This window comes from Lacerta agilis, chromosome 14 (assembly GCF_009819535.1).
Source record: "Lacerta agilis isolate rLacAgi1 chromosome 14, rLacAgi1.pri, whole genome shotgun sequence".
Taxonomy (NCBI): domain Eukaryota; kingdom Metazoa; phylum Chordata; class Lepidosauria; order Squamata; family Lacertidae; genus Lacerta; species Lacerta agilis.
Window position 1 is genome coordinate 39,413,296 of NC_046325.1, and position 23,585 is coordinate 39,436,880.

The 23,585-nt window shown below is 45.2% G+C and overlaps 2 protein-coding genes and 1 non-coding gene across 3 annotated transcripts; 2 read left to right on the forward strand and 1 right to left on the reverse strand.

The window, feature by feature from the left end:
- The first annotated feature begins 453 nt into the window (after positions 1-453).
- On the forward strand, positions 454-12,978 carry TMEM98 (transmembrane protein 98). Its single transcript, XM_033170681.1, has 6 exons — positions 454-643; positions 2,838-2,969; positions 4,869-4,902; positions 4,997-5,112; positions 9,894-9,953; positions 11,570-12,978. Exons 1-6 carry the CDS (start codon positions 513-515, stop codon positions 11,775-11,777), a joined length of 681 nt encoding a protein of 226 aa, XP_033026572.1. The 5' UTR covers positions 454-512; the 3' UTR covers positions 11,778-12,978.
- A 4,207-nt stretch (positions 12,979-17,185) lies between these two features.
- TRNAC-GCA lies at positions 17,186-17,257 on the reverse strand. Its single transcript has one exon. It is a non-coding gene; the product is annotated as a tRNA-Cys (tRNA).
- Positions 17,258-18,369: 1,112 nt separating this feature from the next.
- RPL23 (ribosomal protein L23) lies at positions 18,370-23,513 on the forward strand. The gene is made up of 5 exons (XM_033170076.1): positions 18,370-18,489; positions 20,414-20,497; positions 21,387-21,515; positions 22,659-22,772; positions 23,386-23,513. Exons 1-5 carry the CDS (start codon positions 18,477-18,479, stop codon positions 23,466-23,468), a joined length of 423 nt encoding a protein of 140 aa, XP_033025967.1. The 5' UTR covers positions 18,370-18,476; the 3' UTR covers positions 23,469-23,513.
- The last annotated feature ends 72 nt before the right edge of the window (positions 23,514-23,585 follow it).

Sequence of the window (23,585 nt, forward strand, 5' to 3'; positions counted from 1 at the left end):
TTCAATGGCTATAGCCTGATGCATACATTCCAAGGATTATCAACACTAAAGTGCAAAAGTTCACTTAGGAATCCTATATATTCCAGGTGAGTATAAAGTAAATGTTCATGGATATAATGTTTAAAGCAAAGTTCCTCAGTTGTCCTCATCTCAGGACATTCTGTCCTTGAACATTTACTTTATACTCACCTGGAATATATAGGATTCCTAAGTGAATTTTTGCACTTTAGTGTTGATAATCCTTGGAATGTATGCATCAGGCTATAGCCATTGAACTGATGATTTTTATCTTCATTTACACCTTTGTTATAATATATTCAATATTTTTCATTGTTGTTTTTCACGGTTTTTTGTTTGTTTTGTGTTTGGTTATAATTGTCTGTTTGCTATTGGATACATCCCTGGTATATGGCATCTCCACAACCTCAATTTTTGCTCCCTTTCATTCTAGGTGGAAGCGCTTCTGAAGTGTCCCAAAGTGTCCTCTTCCCTGAGGGTACAAGGGGCCAGCAATGGAGACGGTTGTGATTGTGGCCATTGGGGTGCTGGCGACCATCTTCCTAGCTTCTTTCGTGGCTCTGGTTGTGGTGTGCAGGCAACGTTACTGCCGGCCCAAGGACTTCTCGAACCATTATGATACCAGGTGAGCGTGCAAATTTTTGAAAAAGGAACAGTGAGGATGTGACGTAACGCTCCCCTCCTCGGCCGTCTCCAATTCGCGAGATGTTGCACCGGATGATGCAGAAGAACTCTGTGCTCTCTTGCAGGGACCCTTTAGCAACATGTCAAAATTGAGTGTCAGGATGGAAAAGTGTGTCTAGGAATCAATTGTGCTTGGGAAGGTGTGGCTCCTGTGCACAATGATTTAACAGCTTCCCAGAGGAGATTTGTTGTTTGTGTATGAAAGCTCTAAGGCAGGGGTCAGCAACCTTTTTCAGCTGTAGGCCGGTCCACCATCCCTCAGACCATGTGGTAGGCCGGACTATATGTTGAAAAAAATAATGAACGAATTCCTATGCCCCTCAAATAACCCAGAGATGCATTTTAAATAAAAGGACACATTCTACTCATGTAAAAACACGCTGATTCCCAGACTGTCCGCAGGCCAGATTTAGAAGGCGATTGGGCCGGATCCAGCCCCCGGGCCTTAGTTTGCCTACCCATGCTCTAAGGCAGTGGTTTTGAACCCGATGAATTGGATTGCCGTGGGGGGGGGGGGAGCAACAGCTGCATTGCCTGCGAGGAACGCCTGATGGGAAATGTAGTTTTCTAGCCCCACCTCTGCCTTGGAGGGGGCTGTGCTGCCCACATATTGGCCAGAGTTTGAATTCATGCGCAACTTGCAAAAAAATTAAAAATCCAACCCTGACTCAGCAGTAAGATCTGAGGAGAGTGACACTCCATTCACCCTATGTTTTTATTCAACTTTTAAAAAAAAAGAAGAATAAATGGCCATTGCAGTATATCAGTATGCCCTTTGTTTGTATCCCCCACCCCCCGTTGGTATATATATATATATATATATATATATATATATATATATATATATTCAGATTATCTGATTATTCTTATTATTATATAAATTTGTTTTGTTTGCCAGGGCAACGAGTGACTCATACTTTTCAAAAAAGCCTTTTCAAAGCTACTGCTTAAATTTTAAGCCTTAAAAAATAAAATGATAGGCAATACCACGAAATGATGAAACAACACAAGTTTTTTTCCAGGGAGCCGCAGAAAGAATGTAGTTGTTCAAGAGAGCTGTGGACTCAAAAAGGTTTAAAACGTCTACACTAGGGACCCAGTGGTTACTAATAATTTTTAATTTCAGTTAATCAAAACTTCTGCAACTAAGCCTTGGCCGCAAAATAGGCACCCTGCACGTTCTCAGAGGCATGCTCACCTCCTATTTCCAAAGTAGAATTGCACAGCCGTGAAATCCCTCCTTTTGCGGGAATACTCCAGAGATTAAACTGCTAATCTTTTCCCTGGGAAAAAGCGAAATGTAGGCCTTAAAAAAAGAAAAATCCTGCAAATAAAGAAAAAGCAAAGTATAATAGGAAAAACTTATAACAAATTAAGTAAAACTACCGTATTTAAAAAAAAAAAGGATTGGGGTGCCAACTTTTTTTTTTTTACTGGCCCCTGCTCCTGTGCCTTTTATAATAGCCACTTGATCGGCAGGTGAGAATGCTTAATATTTCTGATGTCCTTATAAAAGCTTCGCAGGCTGGTTTCTGCTGCTCGTGTTTCACAAAAGATACAAGAGTAGACACGGGTGTGCGCTATTTTCTCTTGGCCAGCTGGCAACTGGTATTTGGGCTGGCTTACCAAGCCTGTTGAAGTCAAAAGGGCCTAAGCATTGGGGCAGGAAAATGCTGGTCCTGGCCCAAAAATGGAAAACGAGCGAGGTCTCAACCTAAGAAGAATGGCAACTTAAGTTGACAGAATATGCACAACTTGCAGACTTAACATATAGATTAAGAGAACAAGAAGAACATAAGTTTAAAGGAGACTGTAAAAAGTTTATTGAATATATGGGAAATAACTGTACAGCTGAAAACGCTGGCAGCATTAAGATAAAATTCATCGGTGTAAATAAGTTTTGATGGATGCAATAATGGAAAACCGATTGGTATTGTTTTTGTAAAATATTTAAGATTTAAGATATGTAAAATGAACCATGGAAAGATAAGAAGGGAAGTCATTGATATCTTAAGGATGTGAAATGAGTATTTGAAATTGTAAAACAGAAAATTTAATCAAAATTATTTTAAAAAGGAAAGAAAGAAAGAAAATGCTGGTCTCGATCCCAGATCACCTTTGAACTTTCCCCACAGGCCCATCGTTGACTTCAGTGGCACCATGGAAACTCAGTCTGAACCTTCAGAATTAGAACTGGATGACGTGGTTCTAACAAACCCGCATATTGAAGCCATCCTGGAGAACGCAGACTGGATTGAAGATGCTTCGTAAGTTTTGCAGCGATGCCTCCCCAGGGAGCATAAAATGGGGAACAGGGGATATTTTTTTTTATTCACCCAAAATTGTGACAGGTATTAGGAACCACTGCAGACGTCTTCTTCTTTGGTGATCACTCGTAGCCGAGCAAGATTGTCTTCCATGAACACAGTCTTAACAGTGAGTCCGTAAGTGACTATGGAGGCCAATTCTGGATCCACACGTCTTTCCACAGTGGGGACACAGGTTTCTGGACGGAGGTTGAACACAGTGAGGGTTTGTCAAACATGCCTTCCTCTTAGCACCCTTCTCCTTTTCATCCTGAGTTTGAGTCAGTGCTGTCAAGTATCATGTTTTCCCCGGGATTCTCCCTTATGTCAAGCAGTTTCCCGCTGCTCTCCCTTATTTTTTATTTCCCTTAAATTTCCCGTTTTAAATGGAAGCAGCTCCTCCCCTGCTGGCCAGGGACTGGGTAGGAAGACCTCGCCTACTTGGAGAGAAAAGCCTCAGCCCTCAAAGCAAGTGGGAGCCGTTTCCCGTGCTTACAGGGGGGTGTATTCCTCCCCCTGCATCAGCCCCTATCTGTTGCCGCCGAGCCCCTCAGCCGGCCAATAAGGTTAGCTGGCGGGCGGAGCCTGGCTGCCTTTGAGCAGCTGCTGCTTCCTGTCCTGTTTTGATGGGATCAGACAAGAAGACGATGGGGCTCCATCGCACGGAGCACATGGCTGCCCTCCTCTTTGCTGGCTGCCCTCCTCTTTGCTCCGTTCCGAGCCCGAGCCCGCTTGGAGTTTACATTGCTGCTCCGACCACTTTTGCTTCTGGCTCCGCCCACCACTGACATGTGACTGTCCCCGGGATAGGTGAGACTGCTGATCCCTTATTTTCAAATCCGAAACTTGACAGCTATGGTTTGAGTGTCTTCAAAGTTCATGACACCTTTGGTAAAGGCTGTTCTCCAATTGTAGCACTCGCAGGTCATTGTTTCCCAGTTGTCATTGTTTATGCTACATTTTTAAAAGATTTGCCTTGAGATTGTCTTTAGACCTCTTTTGTTGACCACCAGCATTACGCTTTCCATTTTAAAGTTCGGAATGGCGTAGTTTCTTTGGAAGACAATAATCAGGCATCCGAACAACATGACCAGTCCAACGAAGTTGATGTTGAAGAATCATTGCTTCGACATTGGTGATCTTTGCTTCTTCCGGTACACTGGCATTAGTTTGCCAGTGTAATTAATTAATACAACACCAGAGATAATAGTCTATCTGAGTGTTTAAGCACCAGGATGTGAAACTTAAAGCAGCTGGCAAGCCAGACTTTTCCCATGGAAAATGCCCTATAGTACAGTGGTAGCTCTGGTTAAGTACTTACCGGTAATTTGTTCCAGAGGTCCGTTCTTAACCTGAAACTGTTCTTAACCTGAAGCACCACTTTAGCTAATGGGGCCTCCCGCTGCCGCCATGCCGCCAGAGCACAATTTCTGTTCTTATCCTGAAGCAAAGTTCTTAACCTGAAGCGTTATTTCTGGGTTAGCAGAGTCTGTAACCTGGAGCGTATGTAACCTGAAGCGTATGTAACCTGAGGTACCACTGTAATTTTTCTTGGGGGGGGGGGATAGTTGACTTTGATGGGAGGAAGAGGAATGGTGAACTTTGAGAAATGCCCCTTTCCATTAGCAGCAGGGAACCAATGTGATTTTTCAAAATTCGCAGTTTTCCCAATTTTGCGATGCAGCTCCCTAACCGATAATCACGTGTGCAATCAGTCCTGTGACTTTTCTCTTTTCTACGTTGACTACAAAAGTGGTACAACAGGAAAACCTTGGATGACTCTTCTAGTGGTATCTGCTAAAATGCCCCATTGCTTCTCTAACTCACTGCTGTGTTTTTTCTCTTTCTTCCTCCCTTCAGGGGCCTGGTCTCCCATTGCATTGCTATCCTGAAGGTAAATCCCGTTTTTTTTGGGTGGGGTGGGGGAAACTGCAATGTGAGGGTGCTATGCGCGGCAGCACTGACTCACACCTTCCCTCTTTGGACAGATCTGCCACACCCTCACCGAGAAGCTTGTTGCCATGACGATGGGTTCGGGAGCCCAAATGAAGCCTCCGGCAAGCCTCAGTGACATCATTGTGGTTGCCAAGCGGATCAGCCCCAGGTGAGAGTTGCCAGGGAGCGATGCCAAACTGGCGGGAAGCACTAGAGCAGGCCGAGGGAAGCTTTGCATCCCTTCAGGTGTTGTCACATGACAACAACAAGGGTGCAGAGCCTTTCCCCAGCTTGGGGGCCACATTCTCTTCCAGGAAACCTCTCAGAGGCCGCAGGCCATTGGCGAGAGGAGCCCGAGGCGAAAGTGAACGGAGCGTGTAAACGCTACCTTTGCACAGCAGACTAGTTTCTTCACCCTCCCGCATCTTTATCTTCCATCTAGGCAAGCAAGGAGCATGATCAGAGTTTAAAGACAAATTCCAGCCAGGCAAAAAACACTTGAGGGTTCAAAACAGGGCTGGTGAGCAGTGTGGCTCAGGAGGGTGTGTGGCCTGGGGAGAGTCCCAAGGTGTTTATAGTGAGGCCTGGAGGACTGCATTTGGCCCTTGGGGCCTGAGAGTCCCCATTCCTGAACTACGATTCCCATCATCCATGGATGATGATGATGATGATACTAATAATAATAGTAATAATAATAATAATTTATTATTTATACCCCTATCTGGCCAGGTTTCCCCAGCCACTCTCAGTGGCTCCCAACAGAATATTAAAAACACAAAATATCAAACATTAAAAATGTCCCTAAACAGGGCTGCCTTCAGATGTCAACTAAATGTCAGATAGTTGTTTATTTCCTTGACATCTAACTGGAGGGCATTCCACAGGACAGGCGCCACTACTGAGAAGGCCCTCTGTCTGGTTCCCTGTAACCTCACTTCTCGCAGGGAGGGAACTACCAGAAGGCCCTCGGAGCTGGACCTCAGTGTCCGGGCAGAACGATGGGGATGGAGATGCTCCTTCAGGTATACTGGGCTGAGGCCATTTAGGGCTTTAAAGATAAGCACTGGCACTTTGAATTGTGCTCAGAAACGTACTGGGAGCCAATGTAGGTCTTTAAGGACCAGTGTAATATGGTCTCGGCAGCCACTCCCAGTCACCAGTCTGGCTGCCGCATCCCAGATTAGTTGTAATTTCTGGGTCACCTTCAAAGGTAGCCCTACGAAGAGTGTGTTGCAGTAGTCCAAGCAGGAGATAACTAGAGCATGCACCACTCTGGTGAGACAGTGCGCAGGCAGGTAGGGTCTCAGCCTGCGTACCAGATGGAGCTGGTAGACAGCTGCCCTGGGTACAGAATTGACCTGCGCCTCCATGGACAGCTGCGAGTCCAAAATGACTCCCAGGCTGCACACCTGGTCCTTCAGGGGCACAGTTACCCCATTCCGGACTCTCAGTCACCCCTGGACTACAACTCTGCTCATCCCTGACCACTGGCTATGCTGGCTGGGGCAGATGGGAATAGGAGTGCAACGACAGGTTCTCCACCTCTGGTCTGGCTAATGACTTTCCATCCAGGGTTGCAAAAATAAAAATAAAAAATCCAATTTTCTGCAGTGCAAAAAATCATGGGGGGAGAAACACAAGAGACCCACTGTTTGACATAGGCATTGTTGGGAGCTGCCCAGAGTGGCTGGGGAAACCTAGCCAGATGGGCGGGGTGTAAATAAATTGTTGTTAGCTGCTGCATGAAAAGTGAAGAGAAACCAGTAGGAGAACACTTCAATCTCCCAGGACATTCTATAAAAGATCTCAAAGTAGCTGTCTTAATACAAAGAAATTTCAGAAATAGACTGGAAAGAGAAGTGGCTGAATTGCAACTAATCACCAAACTTAAAACCATGGAGAAACCTGGTCTGAACAAAGACATTGGATTCTTATCTCATTATACATAACAAAGCTATCTTTAGCCATCTCACCCCTTGCCTTTCCCTGCAAGACTAATTGCAGCCGTTAAGAGTCGTCAACAGGTTTTCCACACCTATCAGCTTATCACCCATTCCCACCACCCTTCTGAGTAATACCCCTCCCCACTCACTATATTTAAGGATCTGGTGACTTCTGTTTCAGTGTATCTGAAGAAGTGTGCATGCACACGAAAGCTCATACCAAGAACAAACTTAGTTGGTCTCTAAGGTGCTACTGGAAAGAATTTTTTATTTTGTCATGAAAAGTGTGTGAACAAACTATGGCCATTTCAGTGAACACCTACAGAAGAAGTACTTTAATGTTTGGTGTTTGATGGTGTTTTTATATTTTGCTGGAAGCCTCCCAGAACAGCTGGGGCAATGCACTCAGAGGGCAGAATATGATTAATAAAATTATTATTAGTAGTAGCAGCAACAGCAGGCTGCAGATTCTCCTGTATTTCCATCCCACTCCTTCCCCACCAACCTGAGTTGTATTGGGCTAGGGCATATTCTGTATTCTGTACCTGTAGCTCTTATTAATATAATACACAAAACTTGTGTTACAAAGGGCCTTGAAAGAGCCGTCTCCTCCCCTTAGGCCGGGGGTAGGGAACCTGCGGCTCTGGAGCCGCATGCGGCTCTTTCGCGGCCCTGCCGCGGCTCCGGGGTGGCTGCCTGGGGCGCGGAGGTGGCGCGGAGTGGTGGGGGCACTGCGCCTGAGAACTCCTCGGCCGGAGGGAAGACGCGCCAGCCCTGCCAGCGATGGAGGGGCGGTTTGCTGGGGGGAGAGAGGGAGGGAGGGGGCAGCCGGGGGGAGGCGCGGGGGGCAGGGCCTGGTGCGACGGCGGCAGCGCAGTTGGCGGAGCGGAGCGGGGCCGTCCCCGCCGCGGCCCGCCACTGTGAGCGCGCAACAGGCGCTCCTCCTTCGGCTCCGGGGCGGCTGCCTGGGGCGCGGAGGTGGCGTGGAGTGGTGGGGGCACTGCGCCTGAGAACTCCTCAGCCGGAGGGAAGACGCGCCAGCCCTGCCCGCGATGGAGGGGCGGTTTGCAGGGGGCAGAGAGAGAGGGAGGGAGGGGGCAGCCGGGGGGAGGCGCGGGGGGCAGGGCCTGGTGCGACGGCGGCAGCGCAGTTGGCGGAGCGGAGCGGGGCCGTCCCCGCCGTGGCCCGCCACTGTGAGCGCGCAACAGGCGCTCCTCCTTCGGCTCCGGGGCGGCTGCCTGGGGCGCGGAGGTGGTGCGGAGTGGTGGGGGCACTGCGCTGCGCTCCTGGCCCGCCTGGGCTGCGCCCGCCGCGCCATCCTCCTGACCCGCCGCGCCTGCCCGCTTCCCTCCTTGGAGTGTCGGGCCCGGCGGGCGGCTGGGGTGTCCTTGTGGGGCTTGGCTCCGTTGCGCCTTCCCCGCTCCCCGGAGAGGCGGGCGGGCGGGGGACCTTCCCGGCGTCGGTCGCCAGATGGTGCTGCTGCCGCCTCCGCCTGGCTTTGCTGCTCCGCCTCACCGTCCGGCGCCTCTTTGGCAGCGGGATCCGGGTGGCGCCCGGGGGCCCGGCCGGGACTCGGAGCCTTCCTGCGCCGCTGTGCAACAGGAAGGCCGGGCGGCGGTGGCGAAAACGTCCGGGCTGCTTCTGAAACCTCCGCCAACCGGTGCTTCGCCAGCGCTCGCTGCGGGCGGTGTACATGCTCAACGATGGCCCCAAGGGCGGCTCGGGGGCCCGGAGCCCCGAGGCCGGCGCGCTGCAGAGCCTGGCGCGATTCCCCCCCCAAAAAACCTGTTTTTTGCTTTTTGGCTTTTTGCCTTGCTCTCCCACCCCCCCTCTTTTTTTTCCCCTCCCCTCCTTTTTTAATCCAAGGGGAGAAATCCCATTTTAAAAACAAACAAACAAATGAAAAATAAACAAACACCCCCCACAGCTGCTGCAGCCACTCTATTTGAATTTTTATTATTACCCTTTTCTCCCTCTATCCCCCCTTTTTCTTTTCTCTTCCCCTTTTGTTTTTGTTTTCAAAAAAAGGAAAAAGAAGAAAAAGATTTCCCCCCTTTATTTTTATTTTTTAAACTACTACATATTTTTAATAGATATTCTCCCCACCCCACCCCACCCCCAATTTTTATTTTTCCACCCCACTTTTCCATTCCCGCCCCCCTTTTTCTTTCTTTATTAATTCGCTTGCCAACCTATCTTAGGGGGAAGCCCTCTCTCCCACCCACCCCACCCCCAATTTATATTTTTCCACCCCACTTTTCCATTCCCACCCCCCTTTTTCTTTCTTTATTAATTCGCTTGCCAACCTATCTTAGAGGGGGAAGCCCTCTCTCCCACCCACCCCACCCCCAATTTATATTTTTCCACCCCACTTTTCCATTCCCACCCCCCTTTTTCTTTCTTTCTTAGTTCGCTTGCCAACCTATCTTAGAGGGGGAAGCCCTCTCTCCCACCCACCACACCCCCCCAAAACAACTTTGAGCTGAACCCCAAAAAACGGGGGTAGATCACTGCTGAAAGTAGATCACAGTTTCTTGGGAGTTGGCCACCCCTGGTATAAGAAATGTAACTAGAATAAAAATTTAAAAAACCAAGCAAATAATTGTAATAACTACTGTAATAAAGCACTGCTATAATTATATATAATTTCCCTAAAATTTTGGTTTCATTCGCCTTTCCGTGCTGAAATGTCACAACCTGAAGGACCATGGCTTGCCCCCCCCCCAGTTTTGATCCTGGGTACGCCCCTGAGTCAATGCAAAAAAGTAAGAACTTATTCTTGTTGTTTTTACTAATTATACTTTGCATTGGCTCCTATACGTTATTTATTATTATTGCATTAAGGTAAGAAACAATATATGCAGCGTTATATTTGTTTTAAATGTCGCAATGGTTTTGCGGCTCCCAGGTTTTTTCTTTTCCTTTGGAAACGGGTCCAAGTGGCTCTTTGTGTCTTAAAGGTTGCAGACCCCTGCCTTAGGCTATTGGGTTTCTTTTTTTCTCCCAGGGTCGATGATGTGGTCCGATCCATGTACCCACCACTGGATCCCAAACTTCTGGATGCCAGGTGAGTAGGCAATGTCGGATAGGCGAGTTGTCAGTGGAGAATAACAGGAATTGTGCAACATGGTCATGCATCCTCTTTGGCAATTGATGGTGGCCGAGTAAGATTGCTTTCCATGAAAACGGTCTTAACAGTGAGTCCATAAGTGACTGGAGGCCGATTCTGGATCCACGTGTCCTTCCACAGTGGGGACATAGGTAGGGTTACCATAAGTGAAAATCTGGACACAGACGATGTTGAGGGTTTTGTTGTTGTTGTTGCTATTTTTGTGTTTTTTAGCTATTTTTAAAAAAGGAAAATTGCAAAAATGAAACCCCGACACTTCCCAGATGGGCAGCAATGATGCCAGACATTTTGAGTGCTTTTCGGAAATCCCGCCTGGGTGCCATTTTTGAAGGACAAATCCTGGAGATGTTCGGGACATATTGGAGCCCTAGACATAGGTTTTTGGGTGGGAGTTGATCACGGTGAGGATTTGCCAAGTGTGCCTTCCTCTTAGCTCGTTTCTCCCTTTTGTCCTGAGTTCGTGCTTCTTCAAAGTCTATGACACCTTTGGCAAAGGCTATTCTCTAATTACCTTCTTGAGACACATTCATACCAAAAGTTTGTCCCATGGGCTTTATTGTATTTTTGTTTTGTTTTATCATGATAAGTGTTTTTCATTATAGTGTTTATCATTGTGATAGTGTTATAGCGTTTTATGAATTGATAGTTTCGGTTTTACGTCGTATATTGCTTTTGAATTTATACTGTATTTTTTTTAATAAATAAATTTGATTTTACAATTTCATTCACATTCATAATCACAAACAACAGAAATTACACAAGATTCTTCTGAACCTCAAGACCTCCCTCCTCCTCTCTGTGGGTTCTTTAAGTAACCTTTTAAACTGCATATTATAAGTCCATCTGGTTTACAGTCCTCCATTGTGTCCAAAATCTGTGTAAAATAGCAAGAGTTATTTAAAACCTGACAAAGAGTTCAAGTGTTTACAGTGGTCTTTTGAATATAATGTAAATTTGTCCCATTCTTTACTGAACTTTTGATCCTCCTGGTTTCTGGTTTTCCCGGTTAATTGCCATCTCTGCGTAGTCCAATAATTTCATCTGCCAGTCTACCTTGGTAGGTATCTTAACATCTTTCCAACCCTGGGCAAGAAGCTTCCTTACAAGTGTTGTAGCATACATGAACAATCTTTTCAGTTCCTTCGGTATCTCTGCATCTACGATTCCTAACAAAAAGGCTTCTGGTTTTTTAACAAAAGTTATTTTAAACTTTTTTTTCAATTCATTGTATATCATTTCCCAGAATTCCTTTACTACTTTACAGTTCCACCACATATGATAAAAGGTGCCTTCCTTTTCCTTACATTTCCAACAAACATTTGAACTTGTCCTGTACATTTTTGCTAATCTACTCGGAGTTAAATACCAGCGACACACCATTTTCATGTAATTTTCTTTTAATGTATAACGTGCGTATTTATTTATTTTTAATCCCATGAACAAACAACAAATAGTAATTCCTTTTCTGTGCCGGGGGCAGGGGAATGGGGGCATTTGGCAGGATGGGTCCAGCTCTCCATCCTTTATTCTGACCACTCTCCATCCTTTTGAAGGACAACAGCGCTGCTCCTCTCCGTCAGCCACTTGGTCTTGATCACCCGCAACGCCTGCCACTCTCCCAGCCGCATGGACTGGATCGACCAATCGCTGTCTGCGGCAGAGGAGCACATGGCTGTGTTGCGCGAGGCAGCCCTCGCCTCTGAACCGGAGCGCTCTGGGCCCAGCGGCGATGCTTTCCTGCAGGAGCAGTCGACGATCTGAGGGAGAAATCAGAAGCCCAGAGCTCCTCGGATGAACTGCTCCCCGCCGTTTCCTTCTCTCTTCCCCTCACGGTCGTGAACGCGAAGCTTGTGCCGTCCGCTGCGTAGCGTAGTTTTGCTGCACGGTTAGCACCCCAGAGATACAGAACTGAATCTCCGCTCCCTTGATGTCTTGTTCTAATTCTCTCCCATGTGTGGAATTGGTGACACTGAGGTGGTTTAGATGGAGTGCTGTTGGTGGTTTTTTTTGCACAGCGAGAGGAAAAACGTCCTCTATTGTTGAAGTACAAATAAGGCCACATAAAGGGGTGCTGTGACAAAAACTGGAACCCATACAGATTGCAAAGAGCTACTTGAGGTATGTCTGGGGTTTGAGGGCCTGACGAGTAGGATTTCTGGCTTTGCGTTATTATCCGAGACCATTATTATCACAAGCTGCCTTTGAAAGCTCCCTCCATTTCTGGGAATGTAGAAATGTAGTTGGATTCTAAGGCCTATGTTCTTAAAGTTTTATTTATATACTCTGAGCCTTCTACAGTCCAAACTGAAGACTACAGAGAGCTGGAATGTAACTCTTCTCGTTCCAGTACATTTCTGGTGCACATAACCGACGTTTAAGTTTAAATTGTTTTATTAAGATTTAAAATGTAAGCGGATTCCTCCCTAATACAGCTTAAGGCACTTCCACATGGACTGTTTTTATTGAGCACTCCTCATAGAATTATAGAATGGTAGAGTTGAAAGAGACCCCAGGTGTCATCTAGTCCAGCCCCCTGCAATGCAGAAATCTTGATTTGTTCACTTACAATTTGCACAGAGGTTATATGACATCACTTGTAGTCCTGTGCAATTGTCTTTTACTTTCTGTACTGAAAAAAAGTCTGATAAGAAGAGAAGGAATAGCAAATTGCACTGGAAAGTGTGGCAAAATAACCACTAGCTTGAAATACCCACTGGATCTTTGTGTACAAATCAAAATGAATTCGCAATAAACAGCCAGTTGGATCTCCCCTTAGTCTAAATTGGCTTTGTGCAAGAGGTTTTTCCTCCTATGCTAAGGAACATGTTTATACTTTTGGGATAAACCTGTCAGCATTTTTTTTCCTTTGGGATTGTATATGCGTAAGTTTCTTGATAACGTATTTAGGGTGAGTGCTGCCCATAGGCCTAACCATTTGGCCACCATGCCTTGCAAACTACTTTTTAAAAAGGGCCCTTTTCAAAATATATCTGGGGAGGGGGGAAATAAAACATTTAGGGCAGCTCTTCAGATCATCTTTCCCCTTTCAAATCCATGTATGTCCCACTCTGAAAATGAATTTAAAAAATGTGTGGTGTAGTGGTTAAGAGTGGTAGACTTGTAATCTGGGGAACGGGGTTCGTGTCTCCGCTCCTCCACATGCAGCTGCTGGGTGACCTTGGGCTAGTCACACTTCTCTGAAGTCTCTCAGCCCCACTCACCTCACAGAGTGTTTGTTGTGGGGGAGGAAGGGAAAGGAGAATGTTAGCCGCTTTGAGACTCCTTCGGGTAGTGAAAAGTGGGATATCAAATCCAAACTCTTCTTCTTCTTCTTCTTCATCCTTGATTCTAAGATTAGAGGTGAAGAGACCCAGACCTATTCCATGTCATGCTATCAGATGCAGATATCGCTCCATCGGGACCAGCCCAATACATTTAGCTGTCTATATGTGAGCATTAAACGCGTCCCTTGCAATTCAAAGCGCTGGAGTACATAAGGCAGAAAATCCCACCAACACCTTTCCTGCCCCTTTGCAGCAAAAACGCAACTGTGATAAATAAAATAATTAACAATCTGCTTCCACAGAGGGGGTGGAAATGTCTTCACCCAGTAGTAGGGCCGTACCAAAACTAAAATCTAGATGTATGTGGACTGTTTATGGCTCAGTGAACTCTACAGATGTTGAGAGATATTTATTTTGTTACCAGCGCTGCTAATTTTCAAGAACATCCACTATCGCTTCTTTTTAAGGAAGATATGAATCTCAGTCAACCAATCCTTCAGCTGAATGCTTGTTGTTCAGTCTCACACAACTTGTCTCAAAACCACACTCCTTCCTAGCTTGGGCTGTGCAAGTATTTTCATCTGTTGACTTGACGCTCCTATTTTCTCTCTTCATTCAAACTCTTGTCTTGAAATAAAATATGGGAGTTCCCATCACCTAAAATTAAGAGTGCTTCCAGACATGGGAGTCATATTGCAAATAGGTGATTGACGTCCTGTTCTCTTTCTTTTTAACTGATGGGGTTTTTTGTGGAAAGTATAAACATGGATTAAAGGGGGAGATACAGGCTGGTGTTTATGATAGGGGGCAGGTGCTGTGAAAAGCTTGCATGCATCAATGGCACCAACAATAAATACCTATCTGGAACTACTGCTTAGTCAGGAAAATGGTTATCTAAAGGTGGGTCAGCACCATTTATAGACGTTGATAATGCTATGTAATTTGTTAAGACCTACTTTATTACAATAAAATTTGCAACGGTCCTTTACAGTATTGCAAAGAACATTGCTGTTGTCCCAAACTGTTCTTACCTGTGTCTGAAACAAAATAATATATTGCACTGGGTGTGACACTTGGATGTAACAACATAGTGTGATTCACTTGGAAACTTGTGTTGAATTAACGGCCCCATACATTTAAAAGCAGTATCACATCACTTTAAAGAGTCATAGCTTCTCCCAAAGAATCCTGGGAAATGTAGTCTCTTAAGGGCGCTCAAAGTTGTTCGGTGACACCTGTTCTGCTCACAGAGATAAAATTTCCAGAACGGTTTAGCAATCAATCCCTCTTCTCTGGAAATTGAAGCTGTGAAAGGGGAATAGGGGGTTTCCTTACAACTCTCAGCACCCTTAAAGAAACTACAGTTCTCATACTGGTGAAGTGGTTGTCATATAAAAACTGCTAGAGAATATTTAGGAAGTGAAATTCAGATGGGGGGACCGAGGGAAGTCACCCAATAATGTAAAGGAAAAAGCTATGTACCAGTATATGTAAGATAAATTTATTGTTCTTTCTTTCTTTCTTTCTTTCTTTCTTTCTTTCTTTCTTTCTTTCTTTCTCTCTTCTTCTTCTTCTTCTTCTTCTTCTTCTTCTTCTTCTTCTTCTTCTTTCTTTCTTTCTTTTTTTATATGTATTCACATGTTATCTTTTTGTTAAAATCTTACAAAATCAATAAAAATTATTTAAAAAGAAAGAAATAAAGAAACTACAGTTCTCAGGATTTTATGGGGAAAGCCATGACGGTTTAAAGTGGTATGATACTTAAAACATCCCATGCATTTTTGCAAACCACTTTGAGGGTTTATTTGGCTTTTTTTGCAATCAAGCGGTGTATAATTTTTATGAAATAAATAAAAATAAATAAGATGGGGCCTTAAGCTGCGTCTGTTTTCAAGCAGTGCCAACAACCACAGTTCTGTTGTCATCACTGCCATTCTGCCTCCCTCTCTCTCTCTCTCTTTACATTATCCATGCCTATGGTAGCTGAAGCCCAGCAAAATCACCATATATCAGGCCTTAGCGAGGCTGCACATGTTGTCTGTACATGTTAAATTCCCAAAATTATGGTGGGGGCGATGGCAATTCTATAACTGTCACACAACTCATAGTTCTGCGGTTAAATAACATCTGTTGATGAAAATTTATTGTAAATGCATTTGCTGTACTGTATTTCCCCTTCTGAACTTCCTCGCTAAAACAAACAAACAAACAACAAAAACCCTTACAGTTGTATGCAAATTAAATGCGTATCATTCTGCTTCTTCCAAGCACACTGCTGGAAGCTGCAGTGAAAATTTTAAGTCAACGGCGAGTTTGGGTTTGTTGTTGTTGTTTAGTCGTTTAGTCATGTCCGACTCTTTGCGACCGCATGGACCAGAGCATGCCAGGCACTCCTGTCTTCCGCTGCCTCTAGGCAAGTGCTTTCTTCAGCCTTGCACACACAAACCGTAACGCATTGATTTATTTATTTTTAATCCAAAGCGTTTCTGTACTCCCATATCATAAAATATCAGGCCAATGTACAGCTAAAAATAAAACACTGTTTAAAAAGAATCCAAATAGTCTTTAAAGTGACTGGTTAATCGGTTTAAACAACTGCAAAGACTTGTTGGTGTAAAAAGATCCTCAAGATCTGTCCTAAGGTCCCCATCTATGGAATGCTCTCCCCAGGGAAGTTTGCCTGGCGGCTTCATTATACACCTTTGGGCGCCAGGCAAAAAACATTCCTTTTTAACTAGGCCTTTGGTTGAATTGGTTTTTAAATGTGTCTCTTTTTTTTGGTGGTGGGGGTGGTGGTTATTGGGTTGCTGTTCTTATTTTGATTATATACAACAGCGTGGTTTTTATGTTGATATGTTCTGTGAACCGTCCCGAGACCTCCGGGTACAGGGCAGCATATAAATTCGATAAAATTAATAAATTAAATAAAAGCAAAGCAAAGGGTGTGTGCAGAATCTCTGCTGCACACAGGGATGCCTAACTTTCTACTGCAGGTCAGTTGAGGGGTGGACATTAAACAAAGGGGGAAAAAGTTTTAAAGCACTTTTCTTCCACTGTTCTAGCAAGTTAGGGAAACGCAGGACACCTCCACCCTTAACCGCATGGAAAGGGGCTGAATTTTCAAGCTCCAAGCAGCTGCTATAGCAGGAAGGCACGGATTTTGCTTAAACATTGCAGATCTGCCTCCTTCTTCCACCTTCTTCCATCCCTTTGAGACCCATAACTCCAACCCCGTTGCACGCAGCAGTTGAGTCGTAAAAATAAAAGAGAAAGAGAAAAAAGTATGAGTACAGTACTCTGCTCCCATCCAAAGTGCAAGGATGCGGGATTTTTGATTGATTGTACGACAAGCTGGCGCAGCCTTTCCTTTCGTGGAAATGCAGGTGCGATAAAGCTTCACCTGTTGGATTTCTTTCCACCACGCAGGTTAAAGACAAAACGAGCCTTGCACGGAAACAAAGGGAGCAAGGATAAATTAAAACAAAATAAAAAAATAAAAAATTCCTTCCAGTAGCACCTTGGTTTCTAAGGTGCTACTGGAAGGAATTTTTATTTTATTTTTTTATTTTATTTTGACTATGGCAGACCAACACGGCTACCTACCTGCAAGGATAAATTAGTTGATCGACGAAGCCAGTATTTTAATTTATGACTGTGGCTGCTAAACTTGACGCTGAGTGTAATTCCGGGTTAATTCAGCCAAGAATACAAAATTTGAGAATATGGCGCAGTAAGTGCATTGCGATCCTGTAAGCTTCCTCCTGCTCAAATGGACATGTACCGGTAGGTTGCTTTTCTAAGCTTTTCGCATGGCTTTTGAGTCGATTCCTAAACGTTACACTTGCAAATTGTAAATTGGCAATGAAAACAACAAAAAGTATGTCCAGGGGGCACCCGGATTTGAACCAGGGACCTCTTGATCTGCAGTCAAATGCTCTACCACTGAGCTATACCCCCTCTTCCGGCAACACGTTGGATTTCAACGTAAGGAAACCAAACTCGAAAAATCGCGTCTTTCTTTCCAAAAGGGATTAACGGAGATTTAGCTGAGAAACGCCCTCTAATGCCAGAGCGTGCAAAGCACCGGTGCACCAAACGTTAAATCGGTTACAACAAAAGCTGGTTACGGTCCCCAAACTTAGACAATTAGTCGCTGGGGAGCCACTGATTTCCAATTTAAGATACTCAAAAAAGAAAAAAAGGTGAAAGCTTTATTTATGTTTAACAATTGCTGGTTTGTTAGCAGCGTTTTATATAGGCTTTGAATTGTTTCACTGGTGATTTGCGGGTTTTCTTTTATGATCCAAAATGAAAACGGCATAGAAATGATTTATATATATTTTTGTAATCATTTTTTAATATAAAATATAAATCAAAAGGGTTTAAGGCGGGCTCCTGAGAAATCTTTAGTCTCAAGTCCCAGATATAAGTGAGCTGCTTTCAAGTCGCGATCAGTACGGGTGGCTCCGTGGGTAGAGCGTGAGAGTTTTAAATTCTGCGTCTTGGGTTCGAATCCCGCTCCGGGCAAAATATTCCTGCATTGCAGTGGGTTGGACTAGATGACCCCCTATGATCCAGAGATGCTCAGAGAGACGATCAGTTGCTTTTAATCATTCATATGTTGTCCCAAGGTCTCGGAACAGGGTGGAATTACTTTGGCAGCTCTAGAACATTTTTTTGGGGGGGGTGAACCGCAGTTCCTAGGCGATGATGGAAAGTCACTCTGCACATGCTCGCGGGTGGCGGCGGCTTGCAAAACGACTAACATCACTTATTATAATTTATGAAACCGCAATAATAGTAGATTTGTAGAGTGGGTCATCTAGCCCAACAACCGCCCTGGGTCTACAGTCAAAACAACCTTCCATTTCAGTTCAAGCCCTTTTTTTTTTAAGGCTGCGCTGTTGTGCAGCGCCCATTGAAGTTAGCGGTGCGTCCGCTTGCTTCCAAGCAAACCACGCGGAGAAACAGGGATCGGGTTTGCAGGGGAAGAGCGGCTGCAGTTAAACGCGCGGATCCCTAGGTGGCGCTGCGGCCGGCGCTTTTGGATTTCCGCCTCCGCCGTCACGTGAGAGGGGCGCCTCCTCACGTGACGCGGGCGCCTCCCGAGGAAAAACTAATAACTCTCCCGACAGGCCTTGCGCTTCCTTTTCATTTTTTCCGCCGGCCGCCCAAGATGTCTAAGCGAGGTGAGGCCTGCTGAGTCGGGGCTGCGGGTGGCGCGGAATCCGTCTCCATCCCGGCGCCTCGGCGGGATAAGGAGACGCCTGGTCGCGGGTTGCGCGCGCGGGGGCCTTGGCTGCCACGGGGGCTGGGTATTTCCGCGTGGAATACCGTGGGGTGGGGGGAAGGGAACCCTGGAAATCCTAAGGAGGCGTTGGGTCGGGTGGGAAAGAGGTGTTGCTTAAGGGCCCCCGATGGCACCCTCAGCAAACACGCATTCAGGGGCTTGAGCCGTATCCTGACGTGCTGTTAAGGATAGGGTGCCGAGATGTGTCCGCGCCCGTGAAGCTGTACAGAGTTAGCGAGCAAATATACACGTCCCTGCTGGACGATGTTGTAAGAATTTACAATTCTTTTATATATATATTATAATTGTTATTATATGCTGTGTACCCCATAAGGGAATAAGGGCAGATTTTTTCTTACAACAAGGAGAATGAAGAAAAACGGGTGGTGGGGTAGTAGAGGAAGGACATGCATTCAAAATACGTGTACTTGGGCATAGGCCTAAGAGGAAGACTTGGGCAGGATTCGCAACTTATAGAGCGCTTTTAGTATGTGGGGTGCTATATGCTCTTTCCAGAATAAGGTCGCCTGGTCTTCTGCCCTGCTCTGCATTTTCCTGTAACTGATCTTAAGCATGTATAGTTATTTTTATTTTTTTTTAAAAAAGCCTAAGTTTAAAAATCCAGCTTCTATTGTGCTAGCCATCCAAAACATCAGCAGACGCTCAATATAGAATAAAACCACATCCAAATCTAACAGAAACCTTCAATATAAAGACAGATAAATTAGAGGAGATTCTCATGTGAACTGTGTAAATCAGATCTCAAGATTCCTCATTACAATTAAAAGCTATTTTATCTAAATTCTTGCCCTAATCTTCCTAGCTGCCAGAGCAACTTGTTAAGTTGTAAAGTTGACAGTATCACTCAGCAGCCATTTCGCCCTCTGTTAGTTAAAACGATAGTTTTTTTTATTAAAAAATAATTCTTCCCCTGTTTACCGCTACCTCCAGTCCCCTTCCTTTATTTTCCCTTCTGTGGAATTTCAGTTTGTAAGCCCCCAAAGGCAAAGGCCTATATTCTGTAAGGAACCAGGCAGTCATGTGTTCAAGCTGCTCATTGGGTGAAAGATTCCTGCATTGGTGGGGGGTTGGACTTAATGGCCCTCAGGATCCTTTCCAGTGCTACAATTGTCAATTGTTGGTGCTGTTAATATATACTGTAGATATAATTTAAAAAAAGAAAGAAGAGCCATGCAGTACCATCATGTTTATCATCCAGGAGCTGTAAGCCTTAATCTTGTTTATTGCATGTTAAAATACATAGTAGTTGGGCCTCCCAGAGTGGCTGAATCAGGTTATGGAAACTTGTGACCCTCAGAATATTATTGGACTCCCGTGATCATCTTCAGCAAGTGTGGCAAATTGCCAGGAGTGGCAGAGATTGTATTCCACAAAATCTGGAGGAACACACTGGTTCCCCATACCTGGTGAACAGGGTGGGTTTCCCTGGGTGGTGTGACGTATGTAGTAGATTTTCTTTTATTTTTCATTTTGAAGAGCTGAAAGTTTTCATCTATTAAAATTGAATATCAAGCTTTAAGTAGCCATGCATGAAACGGCTTAGGTTTCACGCATCACTCTTTAAAACTTGCCGTTTACTTCATTTTAATAGACCAGTACAGCTTATTGGAGCTGAACATGACAGCAGTTGGACATGGCAGTGGTAATGAAAGAGTGGTTTTGTTTTGTGTAGAAAAGGGGCTTGTGGGTGGAGAAAACCCTTCACCGTTTTGGGAGAAGCGAAGGAGACCTTAAAAGTGGTAGACATTGCATAGGTGGCTCGTCTTGGCTAACTATGTATTTCATCCCTGTCTCCATAACAGGACGTGGTGGTTCATCTGGCGCGAAATTTCGCATCTCCCTTGGTCTCCCTGTGGGAGCTGTTATAAACTGCGCAGACAACACAGGTATGCTTCAGCTGAAAAATATATATATAATACAGTACACCCCAGTTGTTGTTCTTTTTTAAGCTGTATTACGAGAAACTTTGAGGTGCTGAAGTTTTGTTGCTTTTAAAAATTTTATAGGTTCTACCAAATGTGTTCTTCTTTTGGTAGAACCTATGATTTGCCTATGTTCAATGTGTGGCGTCTCCAGCTGGGATGAGAATGCCAGCAGTCTTGAGATTCTGGGGAGCTGCTGCCCGTCATTGTAGACAAATACTGAGCTAGATGAGCCATTGATTCAGTTTCTTCCCCCTGGAGAGTGCCATCCCCTAGCATCAGCCAACCTAAGTGCTAGCTTACCTTCAAATTTTGGGCTGCAAGCATCAGTTAGGGCAGAAGGGGTGGAGGCAGTTGGAAGAAGCTTTCCTAAGGTGCATTGATCAGCATGCAACTTAATGTTCTACTTAGGTTGGTGTAGATGTTTGCTGGCTTTTTATTCAATCAGAATGGTGGCATATTCTGGGGTTCCATGAAGGGTGATCAATGGATTCTTGATCCTAGCTGGGGAGAGAGGGGTGAAAGTGAATTCCTTTGCCTTGATGTCTTTCCATTCTGAATTTGTGAGAAGGAGAGGCCTTTATTCAGTTCTGATTCTTAAACAGCAATGCTCATCGAAAATGTAACTCTGGGCAGAAGCAGCAGGTTTTCCCTTCTGAAAAGCACTTGTTGGGTCTGCTTTCCCGTGGCCCAGGGAGTTGTCGTAGAAGGGTACAGCAATAGCACAACTTTTGGGTGAGGTGACAGCTTGTGCTGCTTTGCTTCAATCAGTTGTGTCACATATACTTGAAGAGGAAGTCTCTTGAACCGTGGCTCTGGGGTGAATGGAATGATGATTCTGTTTCCTTTGCAGGGGCCAAAAATCTATACATCATCTCTGTGAAAGGGATTAAGGGGCGCCTGAATAGGCTGCCAGCTGCTGGCGTGGGAGACATGGTAATGGCTACTGTCAAGAAAGGCAAACCAGAGCTCAGGAAGAAAGGTGAGTGGTGGAAGAAGCTGGATTCATGGATTTGAAGCCCCCTTATTGCATTAATTGCATTGGGACTACGGGTAGTGAGAAAATAGCTGATCATAAGGGAGAACAGTGTTGTGACCTTAATTGTGTTGATGAGAGATGGAATGCTTTAATTTTAAAATCAGGGGAAATATTTGACCTAAATTATGTTCTAATTGTACTGTATGTTTCCAGAATGCACATAAATTGGCTGTTACTCACAATTAAGCAGATTGGTTTGCAGCTAAGTAGATCCTTCAATGACCGCAAGTGGCGCTGTGGGTTAAACCACAGAGCCTAGGGATTGCCGATCAGAATGTTGGCAGTTCGAATCCCCGCGACGGGGTGAGCTCCCGTTGCTCGGTCCCAGCTCCTGCCCACCTAGCAGTTCGAAAGCACGTCAGAAAGTGCAAGTGGAAAAATAGGTACCGCTCCGGCGGCAAGGTAAACAGCGTTTCCGTGCACTGCTCTGGTTCACCTGAAGCGGCTTTGTCATACTGGCCACATGACCCGGAAGCTGTACGCCGGCTCCCTTGGCCAGTAACGCGAGATGAGTGCCGAAACCCCAGAGTCGTCCACGACTGGACCTAATGGTCAGGGGTCCCTTTACCTAGATCTTTCAATACTATCTAGGAGCATAATGTCTGGTCATGCAGTGTACAATTATTTGCGTACATATGGTGGGTGTTTGTGTGTTTGTTTGTCTCCCAGAGGGCAGGTAGATCCTTATGTTAGTGTTGGATGCTATGCCCAGAACCAGTGTATGCTGCACTCAAAAAAACATTTTGCTCCAAGAAAAGGTCAATTGTGTCCTGTAGTTTACAGGTAAATAATATGCTGGGCATTGATGTCCTGTCCAATAGAAATCCTGCTTCAGAGCCAAGGCTAGATGCTTGGGGTGTGATCCACCGAAACCTATGTACTGGTACATCTTATTTTCATTGAATTAAGTGGTAGGCGTAAGCCTATATAATCCATACACGTATACTATCAACTATAGAACCCTAAGGAAATTGATGTTTAGGAGGGTGCATATTACCCTTGAGTTTAAGCCCAAGGGTTGTGGTGCACCTGTGCTGCATATTCTTTATTTGGCAGCTTGTGCTGAATTTCTCTTCCTTTCTGCAGTGCATCCGGCAGTTGTGATTCGTCAACGGAAATCGTATAGGAGAAAAGACGGGGTGTTCTTGTACTTTGAAGACAATGCGGGGGTCATAGTAAACAACAAAGGGGAAATGAAAGGTATGGTTGCTGACTTGGGGTAGGGAACAAAAAGAGTCCATCCCCATCCCCGGCAAAAGCCACAGTAGGCTTGTAACTTGCTTGGGGCAGGGGTTGCGTTCTGGGGGTTTGCACATGAAGCTGAAATTGCATATAATCAGAACATGCCCCAAACTTCCCCCATGTGACCATCCCTACCTTGCTGAAGCCAGTGGGCCTTCCCCCCGCCCCCAGACTTGTTTGGCTGTCTCTGGAAGGCCCAGAGCCTGGGCAAAACCAGGCAAAACCAAAATCCCAGGGCCTAGTAAGCAAGGCGGACGAAGTGCTTAAAAGCTCTTTCTGCACTGAGAAAACCCAGCACAGAAAGAGCTTTTAAACTCTTCTCCTTGTGTGCGTTTAATTTGTGCGATTGTAGCTGGCCAGCCGTAAAGCTGCAGTTGCAAATTGCAAGTCGACTTTATTGTGTATAGGTTCAGGTTTGGCTTTGCAGTTGAGGCCGCCATGCGAGTGTGTTAATGACTTCTTCCCAAGACTAATTTATTAAATACAAATTCAGTAAATATCTTTCATGGGAATTCCTTTTCCAGTGCTTAATAGTTGTTGTTGTTTTTTTTGCAATTTTTGCCTCTTCCAGGCTCTGCTATCACAGGCCCCGTAGCCAAGGAATGTGCAGATCTGTGGCCCAGGATCGCCTCCAACGCTGGCAGCATTGCATAAACCTGTCTTGTAAAAGTCCAATAAAAAAGTGGTTGTACCAAACTCGTTGACTTGTAGCAACTTCACAATTTGTGTAAGGTGTTTGAATGAGTTGGCGTATTGGCTCCTGAAGACAGC